Here is a 14787-nt window from a genome sequence, read left to right on the forward strand (position 1 = left end):
GGCAATTTTTTTTTTGCATGGGAAAGGCAAAGCTCAGAGGCGGTGCTAAAGCCGTAGCAAAAGGGCCGGCCAATGTCGAGACCACACCATCAGGAAACAGTGCATCGTCAGAGCTGCTCTACTGCCGCCGCCGCGTTCGCGCTATCCTGCATCATTGGCACTCGCGGTAGCCCAAGGTATTGCTCCCGGAGTCATGTTCAACGAGAGCGGGCGAGCTGACCGTACCGCACATAAGGTAGCGTCGGTTCATTCGTAGCGTGAACGGCCCCAGCTATGTCTGAGTATGGGTGTGTGTGTGTGTGTGTGTGTGTGTGTGTGTGTGTGTGTTACTGTCAACGTCAAGCCGGTGCCGCTAACCAGGGAATCGACGTGTTAGTTCTTCGATTTCTTCTGGGCCCGGCAACCCCCCTCTAAAAAGGAATGGTAAATTGCCCGCAAATGCTCATGTCGGTCTAAGTGGATGTGGCTGTCGTCCCTCATACATCTCGTCCCCATCTCCCCTCTCTCGCAGGGCCAGGGCAACCTGCGAAGTTCAGGTGGCCTTGCCACGAATCTTCTCGTGCCTTTTCTTTGCCTTGCGCCCTGTCTTGCGGCCTGCCATGTTCTGGAACCTGCCCACTTGCCCGACGCGGCTCGCCCTTCGCCTCAAGGCCGCCTCGCTGATTGGCAGCCGCCGACAGAGAGCAATGGGAATCGACTCCAGAAGGCGGTCTGGCCTTGTTTGCTAGTCGTGAATGTCCTGCCACTCCTGCCTGCCTCGGTGCAGCTTTCGGCTATGCGCGGAGACCAGATGACTTCGCCTCTCCACATGGCAATCCAAGTTTTGGCCTGTGACCTGGCCGCTCAGTCTCTCGAGGGCTTGATAGCCGATGGTCGAGGTTGCCGGATCCGTGCTCAACGGCCAGATGCCAAAGACTAGGCAGTCGAAAGTGCCGGCATCGCGGAAGCATTGCGATGGGGACTGTCCGTCTAAGGTTTCTTGTCCGCATAGCACCCGAGCTGCAAAATTCCAGCACAACAACTCTGAAGCGAGTTGGGGAGTTGCTTGCAAGGGTGTGGGAGCTGAGTACCGATTTCCACTACTCATGCAGAAAAACCTCAACACCACTTGGGGGCGAGACGAAGCGTCCATGCATCGGTCGTATGCAGGTTGTTCGCGTCATGCTTCCTCATGTCCTCCCGTTCGCCCAATCCTCTTGGCAATCATTGGATCAATGGGCCCCGTACGACGTATCTTTTCCAACCATCTGCGTGGGTGCCCAGGAATCGATGAAGTCAGGCATCTGTGAGCCCAGCGAGCCGTCAGATCAGTAGCCTTCTCAGAGACGACGTGCGACACGATTGCCCCGTCGATACTTTCGCTGAGCAGCTGTTGTTAGTGTCCTTCGAATTTTGGCCTACCGGGGGGTTGTCGCGAAAAAATTCCACCAACGAGATGCGAGCCTGGTTCTCGCGCAAGGCCCAACCCTCGGCCTGTTTCGGACGTGTTGATGTTCAAGTTCCATCCCGAATAGGGACCCTGGCACATGGGTGCTAGAAAGAATGACCGTTGAGGTTCGTACGGGGTAGGCAACACTTGATAATTCACAGCTTGCTGGCTTTGATTGCGGCATACCTCTCTGAGACCGTAGGCCGAGAAGAACCTTGATTCGTGCCGCTAGCAAGTCTTCCTGCCATCGTTACTCTACACCGGCGCATTGCATACTGTAGGGCTCGGTCAGTGACGGTATGATCAACTTAACTGCCGTCCCTGGTCCAACTCTGGGAAACCTTGTGGACATCGTTCCGGCTGTGTGAGGGATCGGTCTATGTCTTCCATGCCACGCAGGATGGCTTGTTCGGGTTCGCATAGTGTGCATCTATCTCCCCTTTTCCCGGTCGTTCATCTGAAGGTGTCTAATTGCTTCTCTCATTGCCATTGTGGTTGTCGCCATCGTCATAACCTTGTCTTGGTATATATTCGTAATACACGAGCCCTCAGTATCGGCAAAGTGTATCTGTACTGAACAATTAGAAACCCGTTCTTCGGTGAGACGAAGTCCATGCAGTTGAACAAGATTGGCTTCATTCGAGGAACGAAGGTCGGCCAGGAATCCATGCGGCTCGGCTTTTTTGCCTGCTTCTACGCACACGCAGAACACCGGCAGCCAGGCCAATATGGAGCCGGTGAGGTCACTCACTATTAGGTTGCATCTTGTTAGTGGACGACTGAGCCACACTGAAAGGTGTGTCAAGTCGATATGGAGTCATTTGCTCACCCAGAAGGTGCCCGTAAATGATTCGGGATATTTACTCTCACCACCGTGGTTCTTTGGGATGCTAGAATATAGACGAGCCTCGTTCTCCTCTTCCTTCTCATCCATAGACGAGATGTCCTAGCACAGGGAATTTGGACGTCTGGATCCGGCCTTGGTGCTCACCGAGCTTCACTTGGGGCAAGGTAGGAATGCCGATCTGTAGGGCTCTCGGCTGGCATCTGCGTCCCATTGTCAACGCAGGCGCTAGGTTGGCCCTGGTCGGTCGGCTGCCGCACACGCCGCAGGTGGTCTATTCCATCCTGACCCCGGTCCGTATGCCTCCCTGGGTTTAAGGTCCCCTTCTTCGTCTGATGGTCCAGTCGGAAGCCCTGGTCATGCCAAGCCGCGCCTGGATCATCGAGGTCGGTCGCTTATAGCTCGAAGTCGATGGCCGGGAAACTATCCGTACCTTTGAGGCGGCACCAGCCGGAATCCGGAAGCACAAAGGTATTGATTACACGGGCCGGCAAGCTCACTACAGACAACTATCCGTACGAACAGCCCGTTAGTAGTGGTGTAGAAACACCAACATATATTGAGCTCGGTGTGTTAAGGTACTGAATGGTACCGCTCTACCTTGAGATGCTTCGGACTTGCGAGCGACGATCCAAGTTCCCGTGACGTGTGTTTGATCATCTGCGTCCCCTTCGTTCTCTTTCGACTGAAGGTCCAGAGCTGTTCCTGGAAATCAACCTGTATCCGCAGCTCTGCTCAGTCGCACAGTTTAGTGGATGTCATGTAGAAACTAGCGCCAGCGGAGTCGGTCCAGTTTTATCCATGTTACAGACGCTCCAGGAGGTCGGTTATGACGATGGATGCGGCTTCCAGCGTTGTAGCCCCTACTCGTGCGCGCTGTAACTCCCGACAGATTGGCGCTTCCATATCAACAGGAGATCGAACTTTGAACTTCTGACCATTGGGGAATTTCGAGGAACGGCGTCCTGGCTCTTTTTGAGACTGACCCGCTTTCGAGGGCGACTCGCGGTTGTGTCATGTTTGAGCCGAGGTGTGTCTCAGCAAGTATCCCGCGACACTGGACGGATGCCACAGCGAAGATCCAATGCCTACTGTCAATGCGACCGGGACCTTATTTCGGTGGCCTAGTCCCTAAGTCGTCTGAACTCCAGACGTTGGGAAGCTTTTCCAGAGCCACAGGATTCAATTTCCAGTTTATACCGGGGGATAACCCTTGCCAGACTCTGGGTGTTCTTCCTCCACGCGTTCCGTGCTCTCCGTGGTTCTTCGCTCACAGCGGTAAATACCCATCGATCGTGGGTTGGCTTTTCACATTAACGGCTGGCCCGCGGTAGGCACACTGTCGTGACGGGATAGATGTGGGCAGCCATGTTGGGCACCGAGCCTGTATTGTAGTCTTTTAGCACGTGGCATGTCATGGCAGTTGTCGCCACTGGCCAGCGAATCGAAGGTGGTGCAGGCCGAACGGTGAGCTGTGGATATCTTGCCCGTCGTGCGTGGCAGCGTGCTACAGTACCGTACGGGAAAGGCGGTGGCTCCTACACAGTAGGTAGTGAAAGCAGTTTCAATGGGTATCAGTGGGTTCCTGTTCCACTCGGATTCTGGCGACTAGGCCAGGGCTGCCAAGGCACACCCCTCCGCCATGGACCGGACATGGTGGAGGTCGGACGGAGACAAGGGTAGGGATTTGGCAAGCCCAGGTAGGTCAGGCCAGTCCCTGGCTTGTCCGTTAAGCAGCGGGCGGGTTGTCGAGGACTCCAGACGTGGTTCGTTGCGACGTTGTTGAAGAAGAAGCTGCAGAAAACCCCGGGTGGCCAGCAGACCGTCTGCCATGGCTCGAGTTGCTTGATTAAATTGGGTTAATATAACTCAGGGGATAGCCGACTTTGCGAGTCTGCATTGGGGTGGTGAACTGCAGGTGTTGGTCTCAATCATGCTCGCGAGGATGAGGGACTGAGTCAAAATCCCGACGGCGATGAAGAGGCAGAGTCTGGTCGGGCGGGTACGATGCGATGCGGTGCGGGAACAGAAACGCAAAGAAGTCAGATGCTCCGAAGCCGAGAAGGTATCCTCCCTGGATGCTTGATTTTGCTTCCGCTCCGGAGAGTTTCCCCCCCCCCCCCTTCTTCGTGTTTTGACTCTTTGTTTTTTTTGTTCCTTCCTCTATTCCGAGCAGCCCATGTCGCAGTACGACATGCATCGAGGGCTCAGTTGAAGCACAAGGCCGGAAGTGCCGCCAGTGCCCACAGCGGTCCGGGACCAGGCTGATAATTTATCGATAATGGAGACGATGTGCGGCGACGGCCGAAGACTTTTAAAATGCTGGAGAGTCGAAACAGATTATGACAAGGAGCTGTACCGAAGGTTGGCCAAAGAACGGCCTGGTCACAATGCGATCCCTCACTCTGATTGTACTTTGTGTGTGCATTATGGGTCGGACACGGACGGGAAGACCGAATTTGAACCGACAAAGTAGGAGGAAAAGGACGATCGTAGGCTCGCCGTGGCGATTGTGCCTAGCAAGCTGTAGAATTCTCATGTGCAGACAAGTCTAGACGAAAGGCCACTTGCAAGATATGGCGATCGCTCTGTTGTTCCAAGGAACCCATAGAGAGAGGAAGGGGGACGATGCAGGCGGGTCTGGCGATGGACTATCGATATTCCTCGTACGGGTACGGAACGGTCTTGGAGGCTGAATATAGAAGTGGGCGTGTAAGAGTGAGTGGGCTGGCGGTTGATAACTTTTGACGATTTGATGATGTTGGGCCCAGTTTGCTTCGGTGAGAGTGGCGGGGTTGCTAACACACATGGATCCGCCCCGAGGAACGCCATGTACGAGGTTGGAAGACGGTAGACCCAAGCAGCAAGCTAGATTTCAATGGAGAATGTCGGTAGGCAATGGGAGATGAGAAATGACATGGGACGGCGATGGCAATGACAGGCCAGAGGATGATGGCAGAGTGATGATGGATCAGGCCAAAAATGGGCTGGACGATGGGTGCTGGTGAGCCTTCAGCAGCCAGGTAGCTTAGGTACGATGCAATGTTGGCTAGAACATCCGAATGGAGAAGGAGCACATATTGAGCCGTGTTGCCGCGCCTGCCTCACCTGAGGACACCCACCTTCCCGTGATGCCCTGTCATTGACTTGCTCGAATCTCGATGGAAGGTACAGGTTCCTGCCTACCTTCCTGCTTACCTACCTATCTACCTATCTACGTGCCTGCCTGCCTTGACCAACGGGACTGGTGAGGCTCGGAAGGAGCACACCAGGAGGTAAGATGACCACCTCACTTTCATATATGAGACGGAAGATTAGGTAAGACAAGGAAGGTACCTGGGAATCTGGCTTCCAATTGTCTGTGTGCCTGGGTAAGGTAGGCACTCTCCCATGTCTTAGCTTCCCGTCGGTTTGGTGGATGAGCGCGGGGCTGCTCGGGTGCGGCAAGTCGACCTAGAAGGCACCTCCCCCAGTGCCGTAACGGCTCTCCTGCCAGACTGCTTGACTGCGTGACTGCGTGACTGCCACCTTAGGTAGTCTTGCCAGTCGGTGGTCTCTCGACTTGGAGAAGGTACGGGGTAGATACCCAAGGTACCTACCTGAAGTGCCTTATCTAAGATCATGGAAGTCTCCAAGGTACGGCATCCGAAACATTCCATGGTCTTTCGCGTGCTCACAGCTCGACTGGCGCATACCTTGTTCCCACCCACCATCGACATCGACGACGAGAATTCGGCCAGAAACGCATTTCCCATGACCAGGACTAGGCCGGTTTACACTTCAGTCGGTACGGAGTACGGATACTAGTCAGCTAATTACCTCGCCGATGAACCCTACCAAGACCTCAACACCTGACGAGAGAAAAAAAAAATGAAGAACAACTCGGAACAATAAAAAATGGCCAGGTTCTCCCATTCGGACGTCGGACAATCCCAATCCAACTTAATGAAATGCTCCGAGAGAAACACCCCAGACCCGGTTTGATGCTGGCCATCTCGGACACAATTTGCGCTCCGACTGGGGTTCTGGGGCAAAGCCGCAAAACATCAGGGAAAAAACTCCCCGGTGCATCTTTTCCGACACCTTGCTCATCCCTCGCTGACTGTCAAGCTTACTCAGGCTCTTTCATCAGGCCGTTCTGCACTCCGTTCAGACAGATACCAGCCACACATCGTCACTTTTTGTCGTCACACCCAAGCCAGCTCAACCATGCTCCCAACCGCCATCACCACCACCGTAGACACCATCGACACGGGCCATTGCGGCCGCACGCCAACATTCCCCTACCTCAAAGACTCGAAGCTACTTTGCCAAGCCATGCTTTCGTAGCAGCCAGCAATGCAGCATTCGTCATGGACTTTTCGTCCCCTCTCCCGATGTCACTTGCCATCAAAAATAGCTTCCTCGCCGTATGGATACAGAGTACGGATACCTACTAGGGACTACGGTCCACGGATGCAGATGCAAGCACCTCCCCGGCACTCTCACTCTGCCCGAACGAGCCCTACCGGGAACCTTGGGGTGCATTCATCTCGTCCAATTTCCAGTCGCTGCCGACAACGAGCTCTGAATCGTGCGCCAACGGCCACGACCCCCAACTTTCTCCACCTCACCTGAATTCCTAACAAACCTCACCACTCGGCCGAGTACTGAATTATCTGCACGACGGGGGGTGGTCAGCCTGGCTCGCTGCTCACATCCTGCAATCAATTAAACACCGCTGCCGCCTTTGCCTGCCTTGCCCTGCACCTGTCGACTCCTCACAGGAAACCTATCTTTCTACCACGCTCCAGCCTCCAATCACTTTGTCATTCTACTCCCTACCCACGGTACGGAGTAGTATGGGTTACAAAGTGCCCAGGCAAACAGGGTTATCCGAGTCCGATAGTCCGATTGACCTTGGTCACCTTCAAGACGAGCATCATGAGGTACTCCGTACCCATGGCCAAGCTCTACCTTTTGGCTCGATCATTTTGTACGGCGACGGCTACGCGTACGTCCACCTCAACAACGCTCACGCCCCCAGGTCCGACCTAACCCTTGCGTGGGCAAGGACGAAGCCCCAGGTCTAGGTCTCGGCCCAGGCTCAAAGATTCCTGGCCCTGCCAATACAACGGGTCCCCTGTCAAACTTGTCATCCCATCTTTTTTCTCCGGTACTCGATTTCCCCGACCCGCGGTACAACAAGTCGCAGCCTCTAACCGTCGTCGCCAAGCCCCATGTCAGGCTCGCCCTCTAGAATCTGCCCTGGATCATTTCCCCACCGCTCTCGCAGTCCGAAGCCTCGCCACAACGCCCTATGCGCAAAGGAACTCGAATAGTAGCCCTGATATCCTGATCTTAGCTATCATGGCCGAGAGTACCCCTCCATTCGTCAGCTCGTCAGTTGACTGAATACCTTGCGGGGTATGCCTTGTTCCGGTAGAAGAGCTTCGTCACGGATCGAGAAGGAACCCCTCGCGATGTCTTGCAGCGTCTGTACGACTCTGTTACGAATACGGCTACATCTCGCTGACGTTGCACTTTTGGCATTTCCGGAAAACGCACTCACGTCCTGTCCACCAATACCAGAATTCATCTTCGTCAGTTGCCTAGGGATGCAAAGGCACTGAACGGCTGTCTGAGAACTGGCAGAAACAGCGATTGGGGAGGACGATGGGTCGAACTCGAGGCGGCAGTCAAACCCACCAGGCAGGCTGGCCAGTCTCGAGGCATCCAACCCATACACTATTCAGACGAACCGGTTACCTTTATTCATGCAATATCCCCTCCGATCTGACCTACCCTATTACCCCACCTAGAGATAGCGCTGGGTGAAACATTACAAGCGCCCACGGACTCCAGACCAAGCCTGTCAAGGCTTTCTTGTCAATCTCTCTTTACACTCCACGAAGACTCGGGCTGCTACAAAGCATCAAGTAGTACCTACCGTCTCTCTCTTGGGTGTCCAAAAGGCGTGGAGGTGGTTCCTGCGACGACTGAAGTTGACGGTGCTCAAGGCAAGCGGCGACTTGAGTCGCAAACTTCAAGCCAACTTGATACAACTGAGCCGAAATGGTAACACCGCTAGCGGTTCTGCTGTCTTGCAGATACCGTCTTTCAGGTTGACCGCCATTCACCCGAGTCAAGCAAATGACAAGGGCTGTCGCCTTGTCAGGTATTGTTCTCCATCGCGACCTGCGTTGTTTTTTCCCGCTCTTGTTTTGTCCACTTGCCTGCCCTAGGGTAGGTACCCGTACGGATACCGCCCAGTTGAAACTTACTTCTTTGACCCATTGCAATACTGCTCAAACCTCACAGGAAGCAATGTACCGGAGTGGGTAGGGCCAATGCATGATAGAGGCGCGACGTTCACACGGGGGATATCTTCTACTTGCCACGGACCTCTTTGTGATCCCTCGCAGCTAAGAGTTCATCCATACCTGTGCACGCGATCAGGGCAAGCGTCATATGAGCAAGATTCATGCGCAGCCTTGATGCAACCAGCCGGAGAATTTCTCGCGTCCCAGGAGCCGTCTGAACCTGGACAGCGATGAGATACCTGGCCATCCTATTATTCTGATCAGACGTTCCTAGCGCCACGGTTCTAGGGCGATTCGATTTTGGAAGCCGGACTACGGAGTACCAGCAGCAATGGGCTGCTGTACATGATCCGTATCCGTACAATAGGAGTCTGGGATATAGTCGACAATGGAACCTTCAAGGACTTGGTGGCGGTCGCTGTAACAGTGTCTGTTACGGTCTCGCTCATAAAAGGCTCAATAACAGGGTCCATGCAGCGACCCTGAGGTTGTTGTATGACGGATACAGAAGCCAATACGACCGCACTTGCGGGCGACGCTGCCGAAAAGGGCCTTCGCCTAATCAGCTACCAGTACCGGCCAGCTGGGAATAGCGACAGGTTCACACACGCTACGGTCCTGCTTGCCTGCCGTATCATGATGCAGATCGCCCGAAGGGGCCCCGCCGCCCCATTGCGAGCACCGAAGACGAGATGCACTAGTTCTGACGGAGGCGCCAATGCCAGTTGCGAAATCACTAGGTATTATCCTTCCTGACGATACGGGACTCGGGAGACGTCAAGAGCGCTAGTTATCACCTACCAACACTGTGATTGGAGAATCGCAGTCCTTCAGGTATTGATTCTTACCCACTGGCAGGTGTGCCTACTAGGGAATACATGGGGTGAGCCTCATTTAGGTTTGTGGTGACATCCTTGTCATCTTGGTTGGCTGAGAAGATGGGACGAATTTAAAATTGAGCGACAAGGGACTGCGTAGAGGGGCCTGGGGAGGTTGGTACCGAATGGCCCCGTGTCGCTACAGTATACAGGGAGGTTTGAGCCGATCTTCATGCTTGCTGTCCTGCAGCGGAATCCTCAAACCCGGGCCCCTATATCTGATCTCACCCTGGTGATAATACCCAGAACTGTCTGCGGGAGGCGGTCAACTGACTTCTCATGGAACGCACGTCACATGATGGCTCACGGTCGAGATGGGTGAGCTACAGTGTACTTCGAAAAAAGATTTAGGCCGAATCTTTCGGCCTGCGCGCAGGTGGCTGCAGTGCGATGCTTCCTGAAGCTCCCAAGAACACGATATCCCTGATGTCAAGCTAGATATTGCTTCAAGCTTGCGGGCTCAGAGGTCGTGCTGTGCGTTCGGAAGGGGCCCCACGTCGTCATGGGTGCTCGGAGAGACCGTTAATTGCCTGCACTAAGGCCTATCCACGACGAACTCTCCGAAAACTTCAGATTGATGGACTCGTGGGGTTCGGACCAAAAGCGCGCTTATCAGACGCCAAAGCACCTCATCAGTGTCATTTGATGTTGCATTGAGAGCGGTTGCGCCGAAATCCCAGGACTGCGGCCTGCCACCAACATCCGTATCAACAAAGTTTGCTACGGATAGGCCGCCTTTTTGAGACAAGCAAAATGATAAGTCCTGCATCGACCGAGCGAAAGACGAGGGATATCCATTTCGTCAATAACGATGGGCAGAGCGCAATGCCATGCTGGGGTCCGGACAGGAACATGACGCACATCCGACTTCACCAGCGTCTAGACTTGGCCAGGAAGCCTTTGCTTCGTAGACCACTCTTTTTCTTTCATGGTCGTACACTGTCCATACCCGGCCACGAACGGTTCATCATTCAAATGCAGTTCCTATACGTACGAACGGGCCAGCATGACCATGGCTCGAATGCCACTGGCAAACTTGCCAGAGTTCTCTCTCTCTCTCTCTCAAACTCTCTGTCAAACTCTGGACTGTTCGGTCCGTGATTATCATCCCGCGCGCGCATGGGCGGTGGGGATGTTACGAATGCCTGCGACGGCTCCACCGTCCTGACATGCGCATCTGAATTCTGATGACCTGGCTTGCTACAATTGCGGCCGGCCAAGGGACCAGCGGGAAGGAAAATATCGAGTCCTGCCAGACAGACATCAGACGAACCTTTAAACCCATGTCTGACGCCGCAGATTCACCCGAGCCGCGTTGGATGTGCTTGCAGACGATACTTACTCGGTGCCCCCCCCCCCCGCCCTCCGGCTCTCAAGAGTACCTGTACATACAACTGACAATAGTGCCCGCCCGCTGCAAGGGAAGCTCAAGTTCTCTCTGCATTTACAACCCGGCTGGTTGGCATTGGCGCCCTGCTCCCATGCTTACCCCTCTTCAGGTTCATCCCATTCCCTGGCAGAACAAAATGACGCGACCCATTCGGTCGAGCGATCCCCTCATGATCGTTCGCAAGGTTACCACATCGGACCAAAATGGGGTAGTGGGCGGATTGCCAAAGGATCTTGCGCTGCCACGGATATACGAAGAATCGTGGGTCTCGCGGCTGCACGGCAGTCGGAAACCCAGCTGCCAACATCTTGAAGCACCATCTGTCGCGAAGACGATTTCCCCTACCGGGCGGTCAATGCGACGTAGACAAGCTATCGAGACCAACTCACCACGCAAGACGTATTCACAGTAGTTTCTCTGAGACGAATGGACAGTCGAAGGCGTCCGGAACGACCCTGATCATTTCCTTTGAATCCTCGCAATTGCAGCGGCTTCGAGTCGGTCTGCGCTGAATTACGCCTTAGTTTGCAAGGGTCTTGGAAACCGGAGATGCTGAGTGGAAGCCGGCTGGGCTCCGCGTTGATCTCATTGGCAAACCCTGTCGGCGAACCGCATCGGACAAGATCTCAACTGAGCAATGATTTTGACGATTCGAGGCATTTTGGCAACGTGGCCACGGTGGCTAGATACATCAGGTCATATTCATCAAGCATTGCTTGATACCCAACCGTGCCAACCAATGGCCTCTCCATCGAACCCACCCCAGGACCGGTAACCTGAGAGGCAATCGCCGTCCAGCCTCGGGGCACCGATGCCCGGCTTCCACGTCATCGCATCGGTCCCTGCCGACGAGGCTGAGGGTCTGCACAATAATCGGACACACTGACCGTAACTTGGTTCCAAATAATCTCTGAAAATCATGGCCCAGGGCAATATCAGAGTTGGACAAAGAAGCGAAGTTAGGAAAGAGGTTCGATACCAAGAAGCAACCTTTTAATTTCTCATTTCCACATGGCTCCGGTACTTTGATATAGCTGCCCCAAGATCTGCCGCCATCGTTCTTGTTAGTGTCCGGGCAGACGCGCAATGGCAGATGGCAGCGGACCTAGAGGCTAGAGCCAAAGAACGACAGTCCCTTGATCAGTAGAGTTGGGCTAGCCAGCTCGACACAGCGACAGACTTCCTACTAGCCCGAGCGGGTGGCGGAGGCCATGGCAGAACTATTGAGCCGCCCGGCTGGTATATCGATAAAAAGCCCGGATGCTCGAGCTGGTCTTGATACCTCGTGATTCTAAAAGTCCCGAGAGAGATAAAGAACCGCCTTGATGATGATGATGATGATGATGATGGGGGTTCTAGCGCGCGCGATCTGAGCTAGATCATTCATTTCCCGGATTCCGTAGTCTTCGGAGAATAAAGAGCCGTCGAGGGGGAGGGAGAATTATTTTGTCATGAAAAAAATCCCGACTGCAACGGCGCGAGGCTGCTCCCGGCCGTCGTCACCCGGACCCGTTGATTATCTTCAATAGTTCCGGACCTAGCGATGCGAACCCAGCTCGGGTGCACGACTGGCGCCTGCTGGTACGGGGCCTCGCCTCACGGCTTGAAGTGCAATGCACATACCCAATGCGCAACTTCTTGAGGTTCTGCGATGACGGCTGAGCTTATTTCAGGCCTTTCATTGACCTAGTCGAGCGCAAGACGTGGTTTTAGCACCTTTGGCATGCTCCAGAGTCTGTCTGTGCTAATACGAGCTTCCCATTTCCCCGCTAACAAACACCATGCAGGTTTCGGTCAAAGATGGCATGATGATAGTCTCGAAGCATGAAGAACATTGAGATGGAGCCTTTTCAGCCTACTCTCCAACTGGTTTCATCTTCACGCCCTCTCTATCGAGGAAGTTACCATCTCGGAGTCTTTGTCCTCATTTCCATCTTTCTCTCACGAGCCTCTGCACTCGACTTACACTATCGTCAAGCCACCTCCGCGCGACGGCGTGGCTAGCATGACAATACAACGGGCAGGATTCTACCCATGGAAAAGGAACGGGACATGGCGTGCGAAGGGGGGAAGCCCAACCCCCAAGGAGAAAAGTAAAAAAATTCTCCGTAGCACATTGTCCCCCAGAGTTACCACGCCCCCTTTTTTCCCCTTTTTTTCCCTCTTTCTCTTCTCCGTGTAACAGAGAAGGATAGCGCCATCCTGTGGAACAAGAAGATTTCGCTAATCGAGTCCCAGTAGATTCTCCGTTATGTCGTGGCACACGAGCGGAGGGGATCAGATGGTGTAGAATAGAGGGGGAGGGGGGTGTACGCCATGTAAGTCATTGTGTATGAAGTGCTCGTAGTTGTCAAGTTGACGGCGTAACGGAACGGGCGCTGTGATGAATACTACCCAGCACTGGCCGGGCGATTTCCTCCCCTTGCTCTACGTTAGCTTTTTTTTGTTCGTGGCAGCTGGAACTTGTTCTCCGTCGGGGCTTACACGGATCAGGCACCGGTCGTGGTGGTGATGGTGTTCGGCATTGCTTGCCACTAGGTCCTTCGAGGGCGTGGTGTATGGTATCTGGCCCAGGGAGGCCTCATTCGTTGTGTAGAACAAACATATCGACACGGTCATGTCAAAGTGAATAAACTGAGAGAGGGACGGATAATTACCTTATGCTTCGTACATTAGTGTCTTGATCAGAGGCCGCCCGCTGAAGCTCCCTCCGCTTTGTATAGTTCTACCCTGCTCACTCTCTACATTCTTTTGCAATGCTTCACACTGTAATTCGACGGCAGACTGGCAGCCGAAGCCAGAGCCGAAGCAGAGGAGGGTGTTAAATCGAGATGATGCGAGTCTCTGTGGAAGAACCCAAGGGACGACGAGAGAACGAAGTGTACCATCGTTCTTTATCTATTCGACTCGCTCCCTTCCATTGGTCTGTCAACCTCCCGACGAAGAGTATCTTGAGCTCCCAACACCTGCGGGTAGCCGCGTCTTGTTTCGCGGTCGGTAAAGGGATGTGGAGGCTAACCCCCCCGTCTTACCAACGATCTGGGAACGAATTCAAACGCAGACGGGGAAGCGGGATGGCAATCTCCATCCTCTCCGTTAGGGAGCACCTGCATTGCCCCCGAGTTGAAGCGAGAAGGAGTGAAGAAGGGGAGGAGGAAATCCAATCCCTCACGAAGATTATATACATCCGTACATATGATACGCCAATGTAAACTGTCACCTCAAAGAGTTTCACAGTCTCATTGATTTGAGAAAGCTGAACAGAGTTCAATAATGTTTTGATTTCGCAAAGCTACAAGACCTCCACCTGATCATCAAATACAATGGAGGGCCCCTTCTTTAGGTTCCTCATCATAGGCATACGCCATAGAGAAACACCTCCCGATAGCCCACGCTATCGTCCCTCGCCGCATACCGCCAGAAATCATGCAAGAACGTGAAAATCAGACCCGTATGTACTTTCAGTTGTCTGCCTAATTTCCGAATTCTTGGTTCTTATCCAAACCTGTAGAGACAATTCAATGTTTACACATTCCGCAGCATAGCTAAAGCGAGCGAGCACTATATCCGGGATATGTCCCAAGGTGGTGTCGTCGATGCTGCAGACTCTGGAGATTAAACAAGAGATCATCTTTGCCCGAGGCACATATTCCTACTTCCTAGGCAGGGAGTCCAGCACTTAGTAGGCTAGTAACCCATCATCAAACGCACATGTACACCGTCACGAAACATCGTGGCAGAGCAACAGGAGTCACTCCAACATTTGCATACGGTTTCGCGGCGCTAGCCAACTACGACGTGACGCGCGGTTAATAGAACTCGAGTCTCTGAAAGCGAATGCCATTGAAGAACCTATCCAATGATCCAAAAAGAAACATGTACACGTAGCATTCTCCTTTTGCAACACGCACTATGAACAAAGACAAAACACGTCGCGGCGAGAC

The 14787-nt window shown here is 53.7% G+C and overlaps 3 protein-coding genes across 3 annotated transcripts; 1 reads left to right on the top strand and 2 right to left on the bottom strand.

Moving 5' to 3' along the window:
- Positions 1-460: 460 nt before the first annotated feature.
- On the top strand, positions 461-919 carry CPAR01_11165 (uncharacterized protein; the record flags this gene model as incomplete). The annotated part of the gene is made up of 1 exon (XM_060495424.1): positions 461-919. The coding sequence occupies one exon, from the start codon at positions 461-463 to the stop codon at positions 917-919; it is 459 nt and encodes a 152-aa protein (XP_060345772.1).
- Positions 477-1087, bottom strand: CPAR01_11166 (uncharacterized protein; the record flags this gene model as incomplete). Its single annotated transcript, XM_060495425.1, has 2 exons — positions 477-752; positions 809-1087. 2 exons carry the CDS (start codon positions 1085-1087, stop codon positions 477-479), a joined length of 555 nt encoding a protein of 184 aa, XP_060345773.1.
- Positions 1088-7856: 6769 nt separating this feature from the next.
- On the bottom strand, positions 7857-8491 carry CPAR01_11167 (uncharacterized protein; the record flags this gene model as incomplete). The annotated part of the gene is made up of 2 exons (XM_060495426.1): positions 7857-8000; positions 8186-8491. Coding segments are annotated over 2 exons (450 nt in total), but the record flags the coding sequence as incomplete, so codon positions are not given.
- Positions 8492-14787: the final 6296 nt, after the last annotated feature.

The sequence above is a fragment of the Colletotrichum paranaense genome (genome assembly GCF_030867605.1).
Source record: "Colletotrichum paranaense strain IMI 384185 chromosome Unknown Scaffold_9.1, whole genome shotgun sequence".
Taxonomy (NCBI): domain Eukaryota; kingdom Fungi; phylum Ascomycota; class Sordariomycetes; order Glomerellales; family Glomerellaceae; genus Colletotrichum; species Colletotrichum paranaense.